Genomic DNA, 25,534 nt, shown 5'->3' with positions numbered 1-25,534 from the left:
TGTCTCTGCGTAGGCTGCAGCAGAGACTTCTTGAGGTTGAGCGAAAATCCCAGGTCGTGGAGTGTGCTCATAAGGGCGGAGGAAGTGTGGTGCACCACCTCCAGAGATTTCGCCCCAACAAGCCAGTCGTCCAGGTACAGGTAGAGATGGTGGCCCTGAGGAGGGCTTTCACTGCATTCATGAGTCTGGTAAACACCCTGGGAGCCGAGTTGAGGCCGAAGGGTAGCACCTTGTATTGGAAATGGCAGCACAAGAACCGTAGGAATTAACGATGCGGCTGCCAAATCTGGACATGCAGATACGCGTCCTTCAGATCTAGGGCGCACATCCAGTTTTCCCTGCACTATGTCTCCGCTACGAGTGCTGGCCTTACCATCTTGCATTTATTAAGAGGGAGGTAGAGGTTGAGGGTGGAAAGGTCCAACAAAACTCTCAGGCCAGCCTGGTTCTTCTTCTGTATGCGAAAATCCTGGAGTAGCAGCTCAAGCCTCGCTGGGAGGCTGGAACTTCTTCCACTGCCTGGCTTTCGACAATCGACTGAATCTCGGCCAACAGAGTTGCTGTCCCAATCTGTGGGAGTGGAGGAGGGAGTAGAGGAAGGGATCGGTAAGCGGTACCCCGTTGATACTACACAGAGGATCCAGGGGTCTGCAATCTTCTGACGCCAAAACTGTGCGTGAAGGGCAAGCCTTCCCCCCACCAGAGATGACAATGCATTACTTACCGTAAAAGCATTTCCGATGGTTGTATCTGCTTAGATTCACATGCTGTGCATAGTCCGACATCCAGTGGTCACTGCAGAGTATTGCATTTTGTTTTTCGTAGTCGAAAAGGGGACGTCGACAAGGCGTGTCTGTAACACTATCCCTATAGTGACGTGCGTTGTACCCACAATCCCTCACGCGTCGAGGTCCCTCTGTTTGTATTTTATCTGCCCTGAGGGAGCCTTCTATATGTGAGTGAGTACAGAAAAGAGAGAGAGAGATGTAGAAAGGTGTCTATGTTCCTTCCATCCGAGCGGGGAGGAAGGGTGGGCGCAAGTGAATCTAAGCAGATACAACCATCAGAAATGCTTTTACGGTAAGTAATGCATTGTCTTCTGATGTTTGTTAATCTGCTTAGAATCACATGCTGTGCATAGACTAGCGAGCAGTACCCGGAGTTGGCGGTGGGTTATGAGAAGGAACAGTAGAGAAAAGATGTCTTAATACTGCCTGTCCCACCTGGGAGTCAGATCTAGAGTGTGCATCTAGACAGTAGTGTTTTGTAAAGGTGTGCACAGAACTCCAGGTTGCCGCTTTGCAGATGGACTCAAGGGGAACATTTGCAATGAATGCTATGGATGCCCCAGTGCCTCGAGTAGAATGTGCTCTTGGCTTGAAGGGTAGTTCTCTCTTAGCAAGAGTGTAACAGAGAGTGATGCATTAAACAATCCATCTAGATATAGTGGACTTTGATACTGCATCTCCTTCTCTTCCTGCTGCCACTGAGACAAAGAACTGATTAGTCTTTCTCAGTGGTCTGGTTCTTTCCATGTAGAACATGACAGCTCTGCGCACATCAAGTGTATGCAGACTTTTTTCTCCCGAATTGGAAGGGTTTTGAAAGAACGTTGGTAGTTCTATTGACTGGTTTACATGGAAGTTTGAGATGAATTTCAGTGCAAACCTTGGGTACGTGCGTAGAACCACTTTATCTTTGTGAACTGCTACAAAGGGGTCTATAACAGAAAGAGCCTGTAGTTCACTTACTCTCCTAATGGAGGTGATAGCTATTAGGAAAGCGGTCTTAAGAGTGAGGTCTTTAAGAGTTGATTTGTGCATGGGTTCAAAGGGTGAGCCCATGAGTCTGGTAAGTACCACATTCAGGTCCCAGCCGGGAGCTGGGTTTGCTATCGGAGGGTGTATTCTCTTTACTCCCTCCATGAAGGCTTTGATAACTGGGACTTTCCACCACAACACTTTAAGCTGGGAAGTGGTGTATGCAGAAAGTGCCGCTAGGTGGACTTTAATGGAATTGAACACTAGACCTGAGTCCAGTAAATGGGGCAGGTACAGGACAATGTGCGTGGGGGAGCAGTCAACTGGGTCGATGCTTCTTCCTCTACACCAGATGACAAATCTCTTCCATTTGCTAGAATAACAGTGACGAGTGTTAGGCTTTCTAGCCTCCCTGAGGATGTCCATGCATCTCTGCGGGAGTTGTAAGTGTCCAAATTCTATGATCTCAGGAGCCAGGCTGCTAAGTTCATGGTCTGAGGGCATGGATGCAGTGTCCTGCCCTTGTCCTGTGACAGCATGTTGTGTGGGCAGGGAAGTTTCACTGGGGGAGATAGGGACATCTCCATCAGGTGAGCGAACCATGGCTGCCGGGCCCACTAGTATCATGGTAACTTGTTCCTGGTGCATCTTGTGCACAATCTTGTTGAGAAGGGGAGTCGGGGGGAAAGGCATAAGCAAATTTCCCTGACCATGGAATCGATAGACCAATCCCCTTGGATTGGTTCTGGAGGTACCTGGAGGCGTAATCTTGGCATTGTGAGTTCTCCATAGTTGCGAACAGGTCTATTTCTGGGAATCCCCATTGTGTGAAGACGTCGAAGACGATGTCTTCGTGCAACTGCCATTCGTACTCTGAGGGCAGGGGGAAGTCTCTGCTGAGTTCGTCTGCTAGCAGATTGAGTTCCCCTGGTACATGTTGCGACAGTAGGAACATGTGTTTGAGAGCCCACTTTCAGATATTCTGGGCCAGCTTGGACAGTCCTGGACAGTGGGTGCCCCCTTGCTTGTTGAGGTAGTACATGGCTGTGGTGCTGTCCGTAAGGACCATCACTGTCTTCCCTTGTAGGTGTTCCTGGAAGCCTTTTAGTGCCTTGAACACGGCCAGTAGCTCCAGTAGGTTTATGTGCTTGGATGCTACGCTCGGAGTCCACACTCCGTGAGCAGTCTGATGGGATAGGTGAGCCCCCCATCCTGTGAGGGATGCGTCTGTGGTTAGAGTGGCTTCCACTGCGGGTGTGGCAAAGGGTTTCCCTCTTACCAGGTTTTCCTTTGTCCACCACCGTAGCGAGAGAACCAAGGCCTGCGAGACCACCACTAGATCGTCCCATTGACCGCTGGCCTGACACCACTGGCTGTTGAGCCACTCTTGCATTGGGCGAATGCGCAGGCGCGCATGAGGTACCAAATAAATACATGACGCCATCATTCCTAGCAAGCGCATCGCTTTGCGTACCGTCACCTCCCGACCTGCCACATATTGGGGATCTGAAACAGCATGTTTTGGACCCTCTCGTTGGAGGGGAAGACGAGGCCGTCCTTTGTTGGAATTAGAGCCCCTAGGAATTGTTTCACTTGGCTGGGGTCTAAGCTGGACTTCTTCTCGTTGATGGAGAAGCCCAGTTGGAACAAAAGATCTACAGTCTTTTGGGTGTTTGAGAAGCATGTCTCGTAAGAATCCCCTGTTATGAGCCAGTCGTCGAGGTAAGGGTATACTCGGATGGATAACCTGCGCAGGTGGGCCGCTGCCACTGCCAGTACTTTCGTGAATACCCTTGGTGCAGATGCTATGCCGAAGGGTAGCACTCTGAACTGGTAGTGTTTGCCCTCTATCATGAACCTGAGGTATTTTCTGTGCGCTGGCAACATTAAAATATGAAAGTATGCATCTTTCATGTCCAGTGTTGTCATGTAATCTCCCTGTGATAGCAGTGGGATTACTTCCTGTAAGGTCACCATACAAAACTTTTGGGGTTTGACAAACTTGTTCGCTGGGCGCAGCCTCTCCCCTTGCCACGGCGTTGACCTCTCTGATTGTACTGGCCACTATTACTTTGGTAGTTGTTGGCAGAATATTGAAGTTGTTGATTCAGTTGCTGGCGTTGGCCACGAAAAGAACGCTTATTGCCAAATCCCCGCCTGTTAGGGGGCTTTGAGATTTGGTCCAAGGTCTTTATGGTATCAAATTCTTTTTTCGCATTTTCCAGTGCGTCGTCCACTGCCTTTCCAAAGAGGTTAGACTCTTCAATAGGCTTGTTAATCAGCGCCGCTTGCGTTTCCGCCTTAAACCCGTAATTGCGAAGCCAGACGTGGCGCTTCAGCAGAATTCCCTGTACCAAAGAGCGGCCAGCTGTTTCCGCTGCATCGAGGGTATTCTTAACGATGCATTGGTTGACCTGAGACCCTTCATTAACTGTAGCCAGCAATCTAGTTTTTAGGGGTTCAGGAACTTCCTCGATGTCTTGCTTAAGCTTTCCCCATTGCGCGTCAGCATAGCTTGCCAGCAATGTGTTATTATTGGCAATTCTAGTTGAGAACGCTGCAGAGGTGGTAATTCTTTTGGCTACGGCATAAAGCTTTTTCCCCCTCTTTATCCGGGGGTGCCTCGCTGGTAGACAGTGGAACCCCAGCCCTTTTTCTAGTGTTAGTCACAACTAAGGAGTCCGGGATTGAGTGACCCTTAATATATAGTGGGTCTGATGGAGAGGGTGAGAACAATTTTTCGATTCTTGGATTAACCCCTCTTACTAGTGCAGGGGTGGCCAGTGAAGGGTTGATTCGTCTCTTAACAGAGGCGAGTATTGGAATTGTTTGGCTGGTGGGGTTTTTTCTTTGATAATCCTTTCCACGAAGTCAGTGTCTGGGGTGACCTCCCCAGTTTCGACCTCAAAATGTGCTGCTGCTTTCCTCAGCAGCGCATTAAAGGTGGGCTGGTCATCAACAGGCGAAGGGTTCCTGACTGGTGTGGTTTGAGGAGAACTGATGTCTATAATGTCTGGCTCTGTAGACCCTGATGGTGACTGCCAGGGATTTGGGTCACCCTCACCTGGGTCTTCTTCGTACCCTTCCTCACTTATGTTAGAGTCCTCATGGAAGCTTTCTCCCTTTTGTTGGTTTTCATCATTAATGAACTCCTCCTGGAAGTGAGCGTCCTCTTCGGTGAGGTCGTAAGAGTTTATATCCTCCTGAAGGGGGTTATAGAACAACTTCGGGTATTTAGCCCTTGGACTTTCTAGGAGTACCTTCCAAGGTTTTTTAGGTGTCCTATTTTCTGGAATGGCCAGGAATCTGTTTAACTTGTCCTACAGGACTGGAACTTCTCTAAGGTCCACTGAGGTAGGCCAGAACGGTCTGGGAGTGAAAAAGGAGTCTCTTCTCCTTGTATTCGTCTAGATCTGTCCCATAGTGTCGAAGATAAGGTGCCTTCACCTTCTGAGAAGTGTTCTGGCAGGCTAGGGCTTTCCGTCGACGGCGGGAGCTGTCCCAGCCTACTTTCCGGCGCCTTCAGCGTTTCTTTGGCCTTGTGCGCGGTTTTCGGCGTGTCACTTGATGTCCGTCTCTGGCCGTCCTTAGAAGATATACGCGCGAGGCTTTCGCCGATCATTCTGTCTGCCGAGGGATCGCTCACCGTCGCGCTAAGGACCCGTCGAGTCTTTACTAGCAACGTGCGCGCTAGGTACCGTCGAGTCTATACTGGCAACGTGCGCACTCTTACGAGGCGCGTCGCCGCCTGAGGGTTTGGGGTTAGCGCCCTTATTTCCAGAGTGCCCGGTCGCCTATCGCGGGAGCGGGCTGTCGACCCTTGCGGTCGGCGGAAGACGCCGGTGGGCCCGTCGCCTCCGTTGGCGCTCTGGCTGCCTTCATCTTCCACGAATGCGTGCCGTGGGGTATGTGTTTTTGAGATTTCTTGTGTGCGTCCTTGTCGCCGGGGTGTTCATCCCCATAAACTGGGCGTGAGCCGGGCTTGTCGGGGCCGGGGACGGACGAAGAGGAGTGCGAACGCTCCCTCGAGAGGTCTACAACCTCTGTTACGGAGGCCGTGTAATCGCTGTCCTCGTCACATTCGGCGGCGGCGGCAGCGGGCGAGGAATCTGACTTAGACATGGCATAGGCCGCCCACCTTTTAACCCTACGGTCCTTTATCGTTTTGGGCTTAAGTAACTTACAGGCCGCACAGCCGTCCTCCTTGTGATCGAGGGGCAAGCAACGGTTGCACCGTTTGTGCTTGTCCTTCCAGGTATATTTGCCTTTGCAAAGTGGGCAAAACCTAAAGGGCGTCCTCTCCATAGCTGAGGGCAAGAAGTGTGATTACGACCTCGAAAGAGAGGGAGGGGAAAGAGAAAGGCATTCTCGGAGAGAAAAGAAAAGACCACACAACCCCACTCTACCTACTGTGTACGGCCGGCGAGGCCAGGCCACGTGTTCAGCGACGCCGAAGGATCTCCTCCGCTCGTCCTTCCGTCGAAGATCTTGCTCGGCGGAGAAACAGCTTGCAGCTTCGTCGAGGGAGGGATCTATATGTTAGATATTAATAATAATAAACGACCAAGGGTCGAAGAAATGATTTTGCAATGTCTCTCGAGGAGCTCCGCATAGAGGCGACCAATAACTGGGCGGAAAAAAACAATCTGAGGGACCTCGACGCGTGAGGGATTGTGGGTACAACGCATGTCACTATAGGGATAGTGTTACAGACACGCCTTGTCGACGTCCCCTTTTCGACTACGAAAAACAAAATGCAATACTCTGCAGTGACCACTGGATGTCGGACTATGCACAGCATGTGATTCTAAGCAGATTAACAAACATCAGAAACTTGGATCCGAAGGAAAGCGTCATGCCTTCTTTGCCTCTGAGGCTTTTGCGGAGGAGGGGGGACTGAAAGAAGCCCTTACTCCCCCGCTTTGATGTTTTAGCCTTTGTTGACTCGAACGGTCAGGCTGCCTGGACCTCAGTTCTTGGAAGTCACGGAACCATCCAAACGTCCACCCCTTGTCGGAGAGCTGATGTTACTGGGTGTACACCTTGGGCGTGGCCATCGTAAGGATAAAGACTTCACAGTCTGCAAACTGTTTTTCTTTTTATCTAGCTCCTCACCGGTGGTTGAGTGAAAGAGGTTGCCACCATTGAATGGAAGGTCCAACATGCGTTCCTGGACGTCTTGGATGAATTTTAGTAGACTGAAGCCAGGTAGTCCACACGTCCGTGGCAATGCATATGGCCCGGCCAGAGGTGTCGATGTGGGCCACGGTGCACTACATGATGTCTTGCGCCACCATTTTAACCTCTGCCAGTCCCGCCTTGAAGCGTGACTGGCTCTGCACCGGATGGTCTGGAAGGAAGTCAGCTATTTGCCGTCAAAGCGTCTGGTTATCGGCTGCCAGCATGGCATCTGCAGTGGGTTGACAAAGATGCAGCGAAGCGTTGGAATAAAGCTTCTTCCCATATGCCTCCAAGATCTTCTCCTCCTTGCCTAGCAGTGCCGAGGACGAGGTAGCCGAGGAAGACTGAGGCTTTGAGTAGAGTGACGCTGCAGCAATCACAGAGTGTGGTTGAGGGTGGGCCGACAGCAAGAGTGTATCCCCCTCCATTTGCCTATATTTGGCATCCAGGCGTGGGGTTTGGCCAATGCGACAACGTCCTTCTGCATCGGAATCCCCGTTCTAGCTGTGGTGCGTAGAGTGAGGACTTTGGCAAGAACTCCTGCATCTGGTTGTTTGACTTCGGGTTGAGGAAGGCCCAAGTACTCTGCCAGACCTGCAAGTCGTTCGTGGAAGGCCTTGGCTGATGATGGTGTGTCGGGGACTTCCTCCTGGTTAGTATCCAGCTGATCCGGAGCGGGTGGAGGAGTGCTGGGTGCTGAGGGCTGAGGTGTGAAGACCGGAGCCGGAGGCTGGTATGGAACTGCTTGAACTTTGGGAGTCAGGGAAGCTGGAATCTAAGGAGCCGGCATGGGATGCAACAGGGTCTGTGGCGCTGGAGCCATAGGAGGATTGACTATGGGCGTGGGTGGCGGGGCAGGAGGACGCATGTCCGCGATAACATCCTTGAGGGTGGTCCCCCATCTGAGGAGTTCTCATGAGTGTGACGCGATGGCGGGCGGCTGCTGGGGCCGGTGCATATTCTGTCTAGTTGGTTGCAGAGGAAATCTGCCCTGCGCTGCTGATGGATAAGCTGTAGGCCACGTAACTGGTTGACACCAGTCCCACTTTGTAACTCGTTCTCCCACCTGCTCCGTTCCTCGGGGCGGTATCGGACGAGCGGCCACCTTGTTTGGCACATCAGTCATCTTGTCGAGCTGCATGCCACGTGCTGAAGTCATGGTGCCTGGCTCCCAGGACTCTTGACGGTGGAGTGGAGCAGGCCTGGTAGGCATGTCGCCCTTAGAGTCGCTGGTAGTGCTGCGTGCAGGCATCACCTCGGCCATGTTGCCGGTACAAGGGCGTAGCCCCTCGGGTGTACAGCCGGTAAAAGAAGCTTGCGGTCCCTCCGCACTGTCTGCGGAAGGATCTACGGACCCCTCAGCCTGGCGGCCGGTAGCTGAACTAGCCTCGGTACCCATGCTGGTCTGAGAACCTGAGAGGTTCCTCTCGGCTGGACGTTTCCTTGGGAAGTCACCCTTGCGTGCTGCGCTGGAAAAGAGCGTCCCTCCCTTGTGCCTTGACTTCTGTATAAGTCCTTCAAGTCCTCTAGAGGCGACTTCTCGAAGAGCTCCGTCCACCTAGCTAGTCTGTTCTTCAGAGCACGCAAAGAAAGGGCGTTGCACGCGATACAACCCTCCCATCCATGGTCGGGGCCAAAGCAGCGGAGGCAAATAGTGTGGAGATCTGATGTAGGGAAGAGCCCCTCGCTGGCTGGACTCCTGCTGAAGTCGACATGCGCCGGGGAGGAGTGTGGCGCCAGAGGACCGAGTACCTAATTGATAAAAAAAGACAAAAAGACAGAAGAAAGTATCCGGGGAAGAGAGCATGGTATTACATGGCCGACGCTCAACCCAGAAGTGCTACTGAAATCGGCCTGTTCCCGTTGACACGGAAAAGGGGACTGGGGTGTGGTGCCGGGGGGGCGGTGTCAGGGTAGCACATGCTCCCAGGGGCCGCACCCCTGCGTGCCTCTAAGTTTAAAGGGGAAGAAGGTTTTTTCTGGTGAAAAATGTTCCATCTCCCGTCCCTATCGAGTACGGGAGTAGTTTCTTACCTGTAACTTCATTTCTCCAGCGTTGGTATCTTTCATGGATTCACATGTTTAGAATATTCCCAGTCGTCAGGCTGGGAACCCTCGGTATATTTATTAAGACGTTTTCCATAGGAAAAATGTCGACACTTCTGTGTCCTATCTTCGTCGTTTTGGTCCGCTTACGCATGACCCAATAGGATTTAGGGCATAAATAGTCCCGCCCCCGCGGCTCCCTTCAGATTTTAACCCCCAAAGTAGTAGAGGCATATAAAGTTTGTATTCATGGGAGGCCGGCGGGTGCATGTGAATCCATGAAAGATGCCAACGCTGGAGAAATGGAGTTACAGGTAAGAAACTACTCCCTTCTCAAGCATTGGATCTTTCATGGATTCACATGCTTATAATACATTATATAGTAGTACTCCTAATTTGGAGGTGTGCAATGCAAACCAATATTATCAGAGCCGCATATGCAGTTGCAATACAAAACCCCAATCATGGTACATTGACAGTAACCCCAATCATGGTATATTAACAAGAGGATACACCCCTCTGTGGGGCTTACCTTACTGAAACAGGTGTCGCATATCCACTGCATGCTGTTGCTCTAGGCAATAATGCAGAGTAAATGTATGCAGCACCGACCAGGATGCCTCTTGACAGATGTCCACCAGCGGGATTCCGGACCCCAATGCCGCCAATGACGCAGTGGATCTTGTTGAATGTGCCTTTTGACGTCTTTCCAGAGGCTTCCCGGCTTTAGAGTGGCAGAAGGCAATAGTTGACGACACCCAGCGGGCTAGTCCTTGTTTGGAGATCGGTTTTCCCTTCACCGAAGGCCCATAAGCCACAAACAGTTGTCTCGTACGCCTAAAATCCTGAGTACGACTGAGGTAAAACTTCAGAGCTCTTTTGACATCCAACGTATGGAGACCTTTTTCTGCGAAAGAGGCTGCCGCGAAGAATGTTGGCAGCACAATTGAAGAATGCATATGGAATGTAGTTGGAACTTTTGGTATGAAATGAGGGTTGATTGCCAATACCACTTTGTCCTTGAAAAACCCCAAGTATGGGGGATCAATCACCAATGCTTGCAGTTCCGAAAGTCTTCTTGCTGAAGTAATAGCCACTAAAAAGGCAATTTTCCACAACAAAAACATCAAGGATGACGACGACATAGGCTCAAAAGGAGCCTTCATTAGTAATGACAGTACCAGATTGAGACTCCAGTTAGGAGGAAACTTTTTGGCTGGAGGAAAGGTCCGAAATAAGCCTCTCAGGAAATGCTTAACCAGTCGATCGCTGAACAACGGAGTTGAATGTCTTACGAGTAAATCTTGAAATAGCTGCCAAATGAACCTTTATGGAGGAGAAAGACAACCCTCTTTCTGCTAAGTGTAGCAAATATGGAAGAACTTGTTTTGACGCGATGTTCAGGGGGTCCACACCCGGTTGATCCCTGCACCACACACAGAATCTTTTCCACTTACATGCATATGAAGTATTCGTGGACGGAGCTCGTGCTGCCTGTAAAATTCGTTTCAATCAGAGGAAATGTTCAGGGCCCCAAACTCAGCGAAGTCAGGAGCCAGGCTAAGGGTGCCCGGGTCGTGATGCCAAACTGCTCCCTTGTCTTGGGATGGAAGGTTCGGAATCTTCTGGAACCTCACTGGTTCGGTTATCGACAGTTGGAGCAGGTCCGAAAACCACGACTGTCTCGCCCAGTAAGGAGCCACTAGAATCATATGACATGGGTATTTGTGAACCCACTGGAGGGTCCATCGGATGAGTGGAAATGGAGGGAACGCATACGCGAACTTGTCCGTCCACGGGAAGGAGCATGCTTCCCCCAGTGTGCCGGGTTGTGGCCATCTGCTTGCGTAATGTCTGCACTTCTTGTTCTCTCGGGTTGCGAAAAGATCCAGGGAAGGATGACCCCACTTCTTGAAGATGTTTGCCAGTTGTTGATCATTCAACTCCCACTCGTGCAGTTGATTCATCTCCCTGCTGAGAGAGTCTGCTTGTACATTGTTCACCCCTGAAAGATGGTAAGCCATTATGCCTATTTCCTGTTTGAGGGCCCAACGCCATATTTCCTGAGCTTCGCTCAAGAGCATCGTGTAATGGATGCCCCCTTGCTTCCTGATGTAGAACATTGTTGTTGTATTGTCCGTTAATATTCTTACGACTGATCCCCATATGCGAGGTAAAAATTATCTCAAAGCCCAACGTACCGCTCTTAACTCCAGCACGTTGATGTGAAAGGTCGACTCTGCTGGGGACCATTGACCTTGAACTTGCAGGGATCCCAGATGGTCTCCCCATCCTTTCAGCGATGCATCTGTTACCACCGTCAATTGAAAGTCTGGTTCCTGCAGGAGCATCCCTCTTGTCAGATTGTCCGAGAGCTGCCACCACTGAAGCGCTTGTAGAAGCTTGCTGCTGATGCTCAACTTGTCGGACCACAAGCCGCGCTTTGGGACAATCGGTCTGCCAGAAATTCCTGTATCGGTCTCATGAAGAGACGACAGTTATTCACTAATGGGATACGCAACGCCATGGCCCCTAGTAGTGACGTGCATTACCTGACTGACACTCTGATGCCAGTTTTCCACTCCTCCGCTTTTTGTTTGAGTTTTTGAACTCTCTCCAAGGACGGCTTCACTAGCCCTGATTGAGTTTGGAATTCTGCGCCCAATTATACCAAGCTCCTTGAGGGAGCTAAGGAGGATTTCTCGAAGTTGATTGCAAAGCCTAACCGCTGTAGAAGTTGCATGGTGGCCTCTAGGCTTGCTTGTGCCATTCTCAGCGACGAGCCCCTTACCAGCCAATCGTCCAGGTAAAGGTAAACATGATGACCTTTTCTTCGTAGCCATGCTGCCACTGGAGCCAAGCATTTTGTGAACGTCCTGGGAGAAGACTTTAGTCCAAAAGGAAGCACTTTGAATTGGTAATGACTACGAACCTTAGAAACGTTCTGTGTCGTTGACGCATGGGTATGTGGAAATTTGCGTCTTGTAGGTCTAACGACGCCAGAAAATCCCCCGGCTGTATAGATCGGATGACCTCCTGAAGCGTAAGCATTTTGAACTTCAGGCTTTGCAGAGTCTTGTTGAGAGCTCCAAGGTCCAGAATGGGTCGCCACTTGCCGTTGGGTTTTTTGACCACAAAGTAACGGGAGTAAACTCCCAGACATCTCTCGGCCACGGAGCAAATTCTATAGCCCCTTTTTGAAGCATAAGCACCACTTCTTGTTATAATATGTGAAGATGGGGTTGCGCCAAATACACAGGTGGAATGTGCAATGGTATCTTCTTGAACTGCAAAGAGTGGCCTAGTTTTACCATGTCCAACACCCAACACGTCGACGCAACGGGACACTCTGCCTCCCAGGACGTCCTGAAGCTCGTCATTGTTGGGACTTTCACTGCTTGCCTTTGGTGGACGATGAATATCCTCCTCTTCTCCTCAAAGCCTGGTAGTCTCGGCCTCTTTGTGTCGATTGGACAGCTCGCCTATAACCTTGGGAGGAGTATGATGGCCTGTTGAAACTCCGGTCCCTGGATGCCACAAATCGGGAATTCCCTGATGTTCCGCGGAAGGGGCGAAAGGACCGAAATGCTCTACCGCTCTGTAGGGGTCTGAGCGACCTTGCTGTGTCTGAATCTTCCTTCATGCCTTTTAGAGCCTTGTCCAACTTCTCCCCGAACAACTGCTCACCCTCACATGGCATATCGAGCACCTTATACTGGACCTCCGGTCTAAAGTTCGTACATTTCAGCCAGGTGTGTCTTCTCAAAACCATTCCGTTGTTTATTTGTTTGAAACCGGATTCCGCCAAGTCCACAGCGACGTTGATCGAGTGGTTTGATGCCTCTTCCCCCTCACGGACCAGCAACATGGTTCTTTTTCTGTGCTCCTCCGGCAGGTGTTCCAGGATGGGGGCCAAACGATGCCACATCTCCCGGTCGTATCTTGCCACGATAGCCAGCGAGTTAGCTGCCTTAACCGTCGTCCCTCCTACTGACAAGACCTTCTTACCAAAGGCATCCTGCCTTATAGCTTCATTGTCCGGATGTGTTGTACACTTATGCTGCGATCTGGCTTTTCTGGCAGCTGCTGCCGACACTACCGACTCCAGGGAGGGCTGTGCAGTCAGACATTTAAGAGTAGAATCCGGGGCTTTGAACTTCTTTTCCAACCTGCCCTTGATTGCAGGTTCCGAAAATGGATCGCACATGGTTCGCAAGCCTTCCTGCCAGACGTGGTCCAGAATGGGAACCAAGAAGACTGACTTCCTCCTCTTCCCCATATGGTCGAATAAGAAGCATTCCTTCTTTTCTTCCTCCGGGGTCAGACCAAATTCAATACAGGCTTTGCCCATCATCACGTGAAAGGAGCCGATGTCATCTGGCGGCGACGGCTGAGCCGGGCTTCTAGGAACTTCCACTTCTGCCTCCGATTCCCATGAAGGATCTCTCGAAGGGGACGATGAAAAATCCGAAAGAGAGTCTCTAGCTTGGTCTGACTCTGAATCTATCAATTCCCCTTCTTCCGGGTGTGAGCGTGGAGGTTCCTCGCTAACTGGACGGGAGGCCGGCAACCCAGTCGTTGACCGCGGAGCGGGACCTCGTTCGTCGTCGACAGGTATTGCGGTATCTCTTTAGGTGCACCTATGGGGGGGTAACCTTGCGTCCAATTGGCTCAAAAGAGACTGCAGCGTGGTCCACACCTGCAAGGATAACACCGACTGAGGATTTAGCAAAGACGATGTAACGGGGACACTTTGCATTCCCGAGATCGTCGACGAGCCAACACCTTGCAATCCAAGATCAGCTGGACCAACAATCTGTTCACCGTCTTCCTCCATTGACGATATTGAGAAAGCCGATTCCTGCTGCAATAGGGTATCTGGCAAAACTGCATCGTACACTGCCGGTTGCCAAGCCTCTGGAGGATCCACCGTCGACAATGTCAATCTCGGAGCCCGTTCAATCGTCGCTGCCGGGGTCGACGAAGCCACTGCAGGTATTGCCTGCGCCGGTGGTAATGAGCCAGTTGACGACGTAACTCCTGTTGAGACGGTGGTGGCTGTGACGCAGGCTCTTTAGGCGATCACCAGATGCCTATTTCGATCTTTCAGCGTCTTCTGTGAGAATCCCGTACAAATGTCACAGCTGTCCGTAGAATGATGCGGGTGGAGACAATAAAGGCAATCCGTGTGCCCATCTCCTTCGTAGACTTTGTCCAGTCCACACGTGGCACACGGGCGGAACAACGCCTTTCCAGACATTGTGAAAGAAAGACAGAAATCCAAACTTGTCAAGAGTAGAATTCAACCTTGTAAAGAGTAGAAAACACAAGGTGCTCCCACTACTTTGGAGACGGTTGAAATCTGAAGGGAGCCGCGGGGGTGGGGCTATTTATGCCCCATGTCCTATTGGGTCATGCGTAAACCAATCTATGGTGATATAATCACCATGAGGACAATATGGCTACGAGTGTATGGGATACCATAGGACCATATTCTCAGAAACGGTTGCAGTGGAGGTCAGAGATTCCCCTCTGCCCCCCAAAAAAGGAATTCTGTCCCCACACCTATTAACACAGGCTCCAAAAGAAGCTAAAAACAAGTGTGATGAATCAGCCATGACTCCCCCAGAAAACCTGGCCTGGGACCCTTCTCATGTGGACAGGAAAATGCAGACGTTTCCTGACCCTAGGGGTGGTGTTCTGCAGGAGGATCACATCGGGGTATTGGAGGGTGAGCAGGTCAGGAGGAAGGGGACCCCCCCCCGCCCCGTTCAACTTTCCCCGAAATGCCACCCTTCTAATGGCTTAAAAACTGACTGACATTAGGGACTTCAGTTCCCATAATTTCTTAAGTATTGGGACAAGGAAGAGGGCTAAAAAGGTTAAATGTTGCAGGAGTGATCAGTTCATTAATTCAAATGACCCACACCTGAGGGAGACAGACAGGCTTAAAATGTCCCCTCAGGTGCAGGCCATTGACAAATCAAGATAGCAGAGAAAGCAAAGATCGGAAGCAGCATGGTACTTTCCTGCAGCCCAAACGGAAGCTGGGAGAGAGTGAAGATGCTGGGACCATTGTGCAGTAGAAAGCGGCTGCCGGTCCTCAGAGGGTCAGTGACTCTCGAATCCCGACGTGCAGAGGCTGCGCAGCAGGAAGCGAAGGCAAGGGAAGGGAAGCTTTTACTCCCAGGAGGCCATCTCAGGTGGCTGGCGTGCACACGAGGGCCTCAAGGCTGTCTCTGGTGGCTGGCGTGCACCACTGTCTCCGGAGCGACAGGGGTTCCCCATTGCAGGTAGTGTGGGTGAAGGCGGACTCCAAGGAACAGTTTGCTGGGTCACAATGAGCCACAGACGCACGACTTAGCCGGTGAGTTCACTGCTGGCAGTGACCCGGGAGTGATCCGTATCACAGACAGGCATTCAGTTGAAGAGCAGCACTCTGGTTTGAGTGATAGCGGTCCCCGAAGCAATTTTGAATACCGAACCATTGAGCAGCAGCGGAAATCCTGTATAATAAACACAACTTACTATAACTTTAGACGTATAAGTCTATGGTAAACCCAACCAAAAGCCGATGGGGAAAAATTGGTGAAAGTAAATACCTGCAAGTATTGGCCAAACCAAAAGCTACTGAAGTCAAGGCAAATACAATATAACCAATATTTCCAACAAAAGAAAGGGGTAAACGAGCGGTCTATAAGTGGTGAAACATGTTGCCCAAACTGTATACAACATAGGGTAAATGTTGGTGTAAACTCACATGTCAAAGCCAAGAGAGGCAGAATAAGATCCTATGCTTGTCAATATGTGGTTACCACTACAGTGGGGAAACAAGAGTGAAAAAAGAGGCTACCCGTCTGGGAAAGATGTTCAGAAAGAGAGGAACATTTATAGAAGAGAATTAAAGAACAGAAACGTGAACCATGTTTTCTCTAAAGAGTTGTTAAAGGTTTTTAAGCTGCAAATTGTTGAACACTGCAAAGCTTTTGTGAATCTCTTGTCAGTTGACCTCAACCATAAAAGCACTTGTTGTGGAACTTTGCTCGAGTAGGGAAGTATATCCGGATGGCAGATTTTTGGAGGTAGTGGACCTGGCATGGGAGTCAAACAGGTGGAAGTCAAAGAAGTGCTACAAAGTGGTCTTGACAGAGACAATTTATGTGCTGGTATTACTGAAGAAAGGAGCTCTGTAAAGCTGTCAAGAAGTTGTTTCTCTTATCAGTTGTGGCAAATCATCCTGACCAGGTAAATTATTGTTGCTATTAATGAACTGCAAAGTTCTTCTTTATCTGAAGAAGCTAAATTATATAAGAGTTGTATTTGCTTTGTTAAAACAGAGTATTGGAACTTTCTCTTGATAAATTGGAGTTACAAAGAACTGTGATGAAACTGTTTTGCAAACCAGGTTATCCCTATTTTCTTGCTTTGACATGTGAAGCAGAATTTCACTTAAAATCTGGGTAAGGGGAATTCACCCAGGTTATAAGAAGAGACTGTTGATACAATATGACAGTGTGAGGGACAGAAATCCTTTGTTAGAGTGTTTCCTTTAGTTAATTTTATGGAGGGAAATCCGCGTCAGGGTGGGGATAGTTCAGCATACCTTTTAATTTAATAAAATGGAGTTTGATGAGAAAACTTCAGAAAAGTTGCCTGCCTCACTTTCTGACCCCTCACAAAAGCCAAAAAACAATATCTTCGAGAGAATCAAATAAAAGATACCAAACATTCACATCAATTAGGTAATAACTTCAGCAATATCTAAAAAGGAAGAGCAGCCACAAAAAAAAATACCTACATTTACTAAAATAGTGTGGCATGCCCTAAATACTCACCATTTTCATTTGTTTTTAGAAGCTGCTTGCTTTCTTCCAGTTTTTGATTTGTTGCATCTATGATTTCTTGCAGTTTGGTAACCTGAAAAAGAACAAGTCGAATTATTAAGTGGAAAAAATGTTTTTGTCCCAGTTAAATTACACATGCAACATATATATTCAGTTAAGTTGTTAAAAGGCTAAAACACTAATGCTATGGAGATTATTTCACAACCCTCTGGTGAGGTCTGTGTAATCCTCTAATCGAATGGTGGAACAGTGTTCCACCCAAAAGACAGATCCGACTTCCCAATGGAAGCTGTATCAGAACAGTCAGTTTTAACTTTAGGAGGGAGGAAGGTTGACGGGGAGGTACAATTAATCCCAACAGTCACCACAAAAGAACACACCACATTAGTATACTGAAACATACATTAGTCACATACAACATTTATGAAGGGAAAATAAGTACTCATGTTACACACAAAGTATAGTGAAAGTTAAACAAAAAAAAAGACAATTAATGATACATCAACTTATAAACAATTATTCAATATATAATCCATCATTTTTATGTTTACTTAAAATTTCATGTTATGATCATAATCCTGTTATTTGTTAAAACCATACTTCTTCAGACACTCATCAAGCTCTAACCGTAAATAATTTTTTTTGTACAACACATTTTTATTGATTTGATTGCAACTAACATACATATCAACTGTATTGTAACTACAGGTTGACCCATACATCAATCAACATCCCATATTTCTTGCCTACCCAGTTCTGTCCCACCTCCCCCCACCTCCCTTCCTCAGAGCTCCCCCAACCCTACTGATTGAAGACCTTCCTCCCTGTGCCCTCCCACGCTCGTATCCCCCCACCCATTGTTGCAATCCCCATGAGAACATCTAGACCGCCTACATCAATCTGGCCCATATTTCTAAGCTCTAACCTTAAATCGCATAGAATCTTCACTAAGGACTTATTATATTTTCAGTTTCTTTGTTAATTCATGCCAAAAAGCAACAATAGCTATATTTAAACTCACGTGTCTCCTCCCCATGCACCTTGCCCAAAAATCATCCTGTCCCAGACTCTCGTCAGTGTATACAAATCAACCTAATATTTTACTTCCCTCAACCTGCACACTAGGACATTCAATTTACAATCCTCCACACAGGTGGACAGCATCTAAGACTTCTTTCTACATACTGACAAGCCCCTACAAGCTCTAATCTCCAGTTGGTTTAATTTGAACTTTATCAGGGGTCTCAGCACACTCTTTTCAAGAAACAATTTTGAATAGGGCTGAGGGTACAGGAACGTTGGATAGTGTTTGTGATATTCTTTTGCTAGAATTGTGATATATTTACTTCGTTTTTTTGCCAGTCCCATGTTTTATCTTTCTTTCTCAGCAATGTTTGCTTTGTTGTTAAGGGATCTGAAGTATTCTATTTAAACTTTATTTCCTTGAAGAATTTTTCATCAGATTATCTAAATAAACACACATGCACATACTTCCTGAGAGGATACCCCCCTTTTTTACCCCAAAATATTTTATTTAAGACACTGTGGGAAGCAGCAAATGGAAATGCATGGCATCTACAATTCAACAGCAACAGGTGACAAGAGTCCATAGTGATCACAGTCCTGACCACCAGAGAGACAGATCTCAATTTTCCCTTGTGCCCCCCCCCCAACCTACCCACTGGACCAACTCAACCATTGGACCAAACCAAACTCTACCCCCCACACAGACGGTTCTTTTTTTAAATTACTGACATAGTTTATTTGAAACCTTCGTCATTCTCAATTAGCACTAATATACACAAATATTTTAAAAGAACTACAGAAAACTAAGAATGATGTAGAAAAGGTTAGTGAAGATAAAAGTTAATTTAAACAACAATAAAATGACAGATCTCCCAGAACATTACATAAGAAGAATTCAGTGCCGGTAGAAATATCTAATGTGTTCCTATTGAAGATGTTGTAGCAATGTCAGAGGTCCTTTGTGCTTTTGATAATTAATCTTTAAACTGACTTCACTCGAGGAAATAAAGTTTCTAATTAGGCTTTCAAGGCAAATGTGATTTAGTTATTTTCTCCTCTGTATAAGGATATGCTCCTGGACAGTGTGGCCAATGTTAGACGTCAAAGGTGATTTGATCTCTGGGATATAAGCTCAGGACACAATGTTTCTACTGGCGCTTTGCAAAGTCTACACTCTCTAGTTCCCTCAAGGCTCTTCCCCCCTCGAGTGTAATATCTGATTGGTCAGTAGGAGGTTTAGCCTAAAGCATAGGAAAACATCAAGTATTTCAGGAGGACATTGACTGGTCTTAGGTTATTGTCTAGTTTTGCATATAGTCTGTATTGGGATTTTTCCAGTTCTATCTCTATCCAGTCCCATCATTTTCTCTTTGCTGCATCTGGATTTGTTCTTAAAGTTTCAAATTTTATGTTTCAGCAAGGATTGCTTGGCACTGTTGGTGCCATTGTTTGTGCATACAATACATTTTGTTTTGCTCCTTGAATATAAACATAAAGAATTGAAGTCTCATGTATACGTTTTCAAAATGGGGACAGGGACTTCCATGCAACCACTGAATAGATTGAAGCTAGCCGCAGCTTGTGCTTTATTACGCTGATAGGCGCATACCTGGGCATATTCAAGATTTTTCTCCAGAATATTCCTTCCAATACCGGCCATTCCTTCCACGGGAAGCAAAAGGCGGTTACGGCTCCATACACAAGGATTGGGATAACCTGTCTATAGAATTTTAGAATAGGTTCAAAAGAAAATGTTCTGCATCTTCTGTGTATTATGGCACCTTGAATGGTCAGATTCTTCCTTTTGGATCTTAGTTCTTCGATGCGTGGTTTGTCACATATGCTTTGGTTTATATCTACTCTAAGATATCGCATGTTACAAACTTGATCTAGGGGTTTCTTTCCCAGATACCAAATTAACTTTTCTTGTCTCTTTTTGCCACCTGCTCGTTACTAAGAACATTATCCCAGATTTTGGGATGTTTATTGTTAGCCCATTTCTTTCGAAGTATAGATGAAGCGCATTCAATTTTGTTTGGATGCCAATTTGTGTCTGGTCTATTATAACAAGATCATCCGAGTTCTCATCCCAGAGATCCACTATAGCCGTTTATTTTTGGAAGGAAGGCATCTACTTCTTCCAGCATTTCGTTCAGATCGGATATAAACAATTTCAACAGTTCTGCTGCTAGTGGGAAGCATTATTTCAGTCTGCGGAAGGCTGTAATATTTTTACATAATAAGCCCTCGTTATTTAATCAAATTTTAATAGAGGTATTTGAATAGAGGACCTTTATTGAACCCAAGATGTGATTTGGGCATTTCCATTCAACCATTTTTTCCATAAAAGATCTGTCCACACTGTCGAAGGCCTATGCTAGATCTATGGAAGCAATGTATATTTGTGTACTCAATTTAAGCGATCTTAGCTTAAGGATATTCAATATGAGTAGATTTTAAGCAACATCCGACTCCTTTAACAAAGCCAGTTTGTCTTTTATGGTAGTGACCCGAGCACAAAACCCACTTCTTCAGTCTTAGTAGAATCACAGATGCAAATATTTTCCCCAATCGAGCCAGTAACGCAATCGGACGATAGTTCTTCGGGTCAGATCTTACACCTTTCTTGAAAATGGGGATCAAAATTGCTGTATTCCAGGAGTCTGGTATTTTGGTTTTGGAAACGATCTCTTCAAATCTGCCCATACTTCGATGGCTTCTTTTAGCATAAAGTTAGATAGTGCATCTTGGCCAGGAGCGCAGGAATTACTTACTGGCTTTGTTGATTAGTGTGATGATCTCTTGCCCGTCATAGTCAAGTTCCCATTTACCTTGTGATGATGGGATTTCGTAGGTGGTGGCAGATGCAGTTTCCCCAAATAGTGTAGCAGAGAATTGCAACCAAACGTCTTACTCTACAGCATTATGTTGCAAGGCTTTTTGGTTTCTACCTATATCATTTAACACCAACGGCAAGGATCTAGAGCCATTTGAAGCCAAGATTTTCAGCATGTATTCTGCGTCGTTTTGGGTAATGATCCATTTGTGTTTTTTTAGCCAATTTTTATATTGTTGTTTGTGTTTTTTGATCTGGCTATTGATTAGGATTCCTTGTTGCAGTTTAGGTTTCTTAGATCTTAATGCAATTCTCTTTTCTTTGCTACAATTTCTTGGTCGTATCTATGTCTCTGCGTAAATTGTGTTTTTAGACCAGGTATAATAGATATGCTAAATCCGCTGAATAAAGGCAGGTAGTTTGGGCCCATTATATTTTCTTGTAGAGCTTTTTGATTGTATTCATTCACAAGCTGGATCTCATGTGCATTCATCCGCAGCTTGTTTCTACCTGGGCCCACTTCAATGGTTTTTGTCCGGGTTTCTCTTTTTTCCTGAAGCAGGAGACGGGCATAATTTCACCAGATGATTGGTTCCCTCTTCGCCATGTTCAGGCGGCTGGTGTGTCTCCTATAGTTTGACCATTCAGGAGGTGCAAGTCGCGCTCTTTGGTTTCTCTCATCCATTTGTCCACTCTTGAGAGATTCTCGCTCATATACTTTTTGTTTCCTTTTTCTTGCGTTAAAGTATGGGATTGGTATTTGAGGCAGTTCATGTTTAGATCACCATATAATTAGCAGGGCATCATGATATTGAATTCTACAGCTATCCACAGTCGTCATTGTTTTGTTAACAAAACATTTATCTTGCCACGATATCTGGTTCCTGTAGAGGTTTGAAATAATAAATGGTGATGCATAATCTTTTGCTTTCTCAGCCTCCAATACCGCTAACTGTATGATATGATGTGGATTCCTTTTTTCGACAATCCTAAAGCCTATCCCGGCTTTAATCAGTGTTATAAGGCCCGATGATGGTCTTCCTTGTTGGTTTTTCTTTGCAGGATTTATCAGTAGTGTGTAGCCTTCCACAAGTGGTGGCCATGTCATCCATGTTTCTTGGAGACACAGTATGTTGAATGCTTCTAGGTTTGCACACTCATTGTTGAAGATGTGCTTGAAGCCTCGTGTGTTCCAGCTTCTGATTTTGAATATTTCTCAGAGAGTTCTACAAAAGCAGGAAGTGCCACAACAGAGGAGACTTAGAATCCATGGCAGGATAGCTTTCGGCAAAGTCAATATTTTGACCCACCACATTTGGATCACCGGACCATCGATGGATTTCCAATTCAAGTAGCCATGTGGCCCGTAAGAGAGAATGACCCAACACTCGCATCCACCAGCACAACCACCTGCGGCTCCATGGGGAGCGAAAACCCAGTGATATATTTGATTTTGGGGAGCAAATCCTTCCAGATAGGGTTTGCCTTCCCACATAGCCACACCATATGAAAGAGAGCCTACACCATCACAGTCCGGCTAAAAAGAGGGTGAGTAATCAGCTGATACATGATGCAACCTTTCCGGGGTGAGATACCACCTATAAAAGAATATATAGGAGCACTCTCCCTATCGATGACACACCTGGAGGACTTAAGCATCCTGCCCCATATCCTCAGCCATGCCTCATCCTCTATGGGCTGGCCCAAATCGGTTTCCCACTTTTCCATATAATGCACCACAGGAGGCCAGTGTCCAGGAACTTCCACAGCTTTGAGACCCAGCCCCAGTACGAGCCCCCCTGGAGTGCCATCTCCTGAGCGTTCCGTGGCCTACTGGCTCCCTGCTTTGTGGTAGGATGCGAGATACAGTGCCGAGGTTCGGCATGGCAGAATCGCTCTGTTTCCGGCAATGCGAAGGCGTGTTTACACTCATTAAAGGTCACAGGAGAGTTTTCCTTATATAACTGGTACAGGCAAGTCAAGCCCCCTGCTACCCATCTCCTAAAACTCCCACAGTCTTATCACAGCTGTAAGCCTGGGTTATTCCAAAGGACCCAACCCCATTGCCGTTCCCCATCTATGCAGCACTCTGCCCATATAATGGAGTGTGCACATAGTTGTGGCCAATAACTAGAATCCCCACTCCTGTCTCCGAGAACCCCTGTCAACACAAGGAAGATGGTGTAAAGTAACCGCTGACTGAGCCTGTTCAATTGCCTTCCATTTCGGCTGCGAACTAGTGTCCCTCCAGACGACCACTTGAGAGCTGTGCAGCTACATTGTAGCAAAAGACGTCAGGTATCCCCAGGCCCCCCCACCCCAGTAGGCCTCAACAGCACCTTCTTAGAAATCCTAGCCCGCTTACGCCCCCAAATGAATTTAAAAATATTACCCTGAAGTGCACGGAAATCTGTGTCGGGGACCATGCCCGGGAGTGCCATAGAGAGGTACTGAAGACAAAAAATAAGTTTCATCTTGACCGCTGCAATAGGGCCAAACGACGAAATCTCCTGGCGACCTCACCTATCCAAGTCATCAGACAGCTCTTGAAACAGCAGCAGAAAGTTAGATTGATGGATTTATGAGGTACTGCTAGGAATGCACACACCCAAATAGGGGATAGGCTCCCGAGATGATTGCATCGGGGCAAGGCTACAAATCTCACTCCTGTCCTGAGGCCTCAGCGGAAAATCCAAACCATGCGACTGATAGTAATTCACTTAAATCCCAGAGATCTGACCAAATTCATCCAGTTCACGCAGCACCTCAGGCAAGGAAGCACCTGGGTTACTCAGTGTGAGCAACACATCTGCGTAGAGAGAGACCTTGTAGTCCCCCCCCTGACCCTCCCCAACCTGGATTTCTTCTATAGCCCCTATTCCCCCTAATACGCCTGGTAAGCGGCTCCATATTCAGTGTGAAAATCAGTGAAGACAGAGGGCAACCCTGTCTCGTGGCCCTGGTGATGGACAACCTAGACGATAGCACCCCATTGACTTGAAGTGAGGTGTTCTGATTCTGGTAGAATGCCTTAAACTCTGGGCCAAACCCAAACTACATTAATATGCCACAGAGATACCCCCCAGTCCACCCTATCGAAAGCCTTGTGGACGTCCAATGCGATAATTCTCCAGTAGTTTCAGAAAACGCCTCACATTATCGTGGGCTGTGCGTCCCGTGATAAATCCCATTTGACCATCATAATGCGCTTAGCCAACATTTTAGAAGAGAGTTTTGAGTCCATGTTAGTAAGGGTAATGGGGCAATAAGAATCGCAAAGTATCGGGTCCTTACCAGGTTTGGCAATCAAGACAGTCGTGGAGACACCCATGGAGGGAGCAACCCTACCGGAACCCTTGAAAGAATTAAAGCGATCCACCAGAGGAAGAACCAAGAGCGCACAAAACTTCTTGTAAAAAAAAAGTGTTGTAAACCCATCAGGGCCCGGGGCCTTATTCATTAGGTTCTTAATAGCACACTCTACTTCCCCTGGGGTTGTAGGCACTTCGAGGGATTCCCGCTCTTCCCCAGATAGGCTTGGGAGATTTATGCGTTGCAGATAATGGGTCTGAACCTCCCCCCTCAAATGCCACCCCAAAATGGGCTTCGAGAATCTTCAGTTTATCGGCTACGCCCCGTTGTACCACCCCCTGACCATCGCGCAAGGCAAACACTGTGTTCCAGTTTTGGAGTTTACACAGCTTAGCCACCAAGAGTCTGTTTGCTCAGTTCCCATTGGCGTAGTAATACTGTGAAGTCTTCAGTATTTCCTGAGCCGTTCTATCTGCTAAACGTTCCTTCAGCTTATCACATGACATCCTGAGCTCACGCAGTGCCTTTCGGGACCCCAGCCTCTTGTGCTCCTGTTCTGCCCTTCTGACCTCCCCCTCCAACCGTATTCTAATTAACTGCCGCTCCCTGGTGTAAGCCGGGGATTTGCTAATGAGCTTACCTCTAACAACCGCCTTCATGGCATCCCGTACTATTTCATGCGAAGGTCCCAAGTCATTATTCTCACGGAAGTAGTTGGAGATAACCTCCTCCATCTCCCTAACCACCGGATCATATAACTTCCACGGGTGTCTGGGTTTCTCAGGCCTTCCCACAATCGGGCACCAGGGGGCATACAAGCATCGGATGCCTGATCAGACATCTACCTTCATCAGGCTGAATCAAACCTTCCGAGAGCAGAATCATCCACAATTTCAACTCCTAACTCTACAATTATACTTTCTAATAGCCTTGTGCTTCTCTGGGCTGCATCGACTCCTAAATTCCCAACCCTCATTACCCGATCGCCGCTTCCAAACTCTCCTCTCGCCCTGTGCGCGACAACATGGCGACCTTATCTTGGATCCCCTGAAGTTTGCAGGATCCCTCTCACCTGGATTACTTGCACTGCTCCCTCCGTCAACCAGACGTTTTCCTGGGACACGCTCCATCTGCTGAGCTGCGGTTCCCGTTACATCCATTACCGCGGCTCTCTTCGGCTCACTGCAACTGTGCGGACGGGGCCCTGTTAGCCTCTATTCGGCAGAATCCTGTGCAGTGCCCTTAGGGACCACTACACACAATTAAGACTACAAGTTGCAATACATGTTCACCTTTGGTACAAGCCTGTACTACACTGTTAAAGTGGTAGCAGTAGTGGAGCAGCCAGACTTATCTCAAGAGCAAGTGAGCAGTAGTAGAGATTACACAAAGGACCACACTTACTGTGACTCAAGCAAACACCGACTCAAGGTTTTTGGTTGAAAAGTAAAAAAAAATGTATTTCTAGACCATCTGTTTGCAAAACACTACACTTCTATTAAAGTAAAACCACACGTAAAATACACTAC

General features: G+C 47.6%; 1 protein-coding gene across 2 annotated transcripts in view; it reads right to left on the bottom strand.

Moving 5' to 3' along the window:
• SASS6 (SAS-6 centriolar assembly protein) overlaps positions 1–25,534 on the bottom strand; it is a 1,114,399-nt gene that overhangs the window by 247,417 nt on the left and 841,448 nt on the right. For both annotated transcript variants that reach the window (XM_069641586.1, XM_069641587.1), the window contains exon 12: positions 16,823–16,904. In XM_069641586.1, coding sequence (XP_069497687.1) covers positions 16,823–16,904 — 82 coding nt within the window. The remainder of the gene's footprint in view (positions 1–16,822; positions 16,905–25,534) is intronic.

This window comes from Ambystoma mexicanum, chromosome 1q (genome assembly GCF_040938575.1).
Source record: "Ambystoma mexicanum isolate Mex_15411 chromosome 1q, UKY_AmexF1_1, whole genome shotgun sequence".
In the NCBI taxonomy this organism is placed as follows: domain Eukaryota; kingdom Metazoa; phylum Chordata; class Amphibia; order Caudata; family Ambystomatidae; genus Ambystoma; species Ambystoma mexicanum.
The sequence above is the reverse complement of the archived record's forward strand: the minus strand, read 5'-3'. Positions and strand labels throughout refer to the sequence as shown.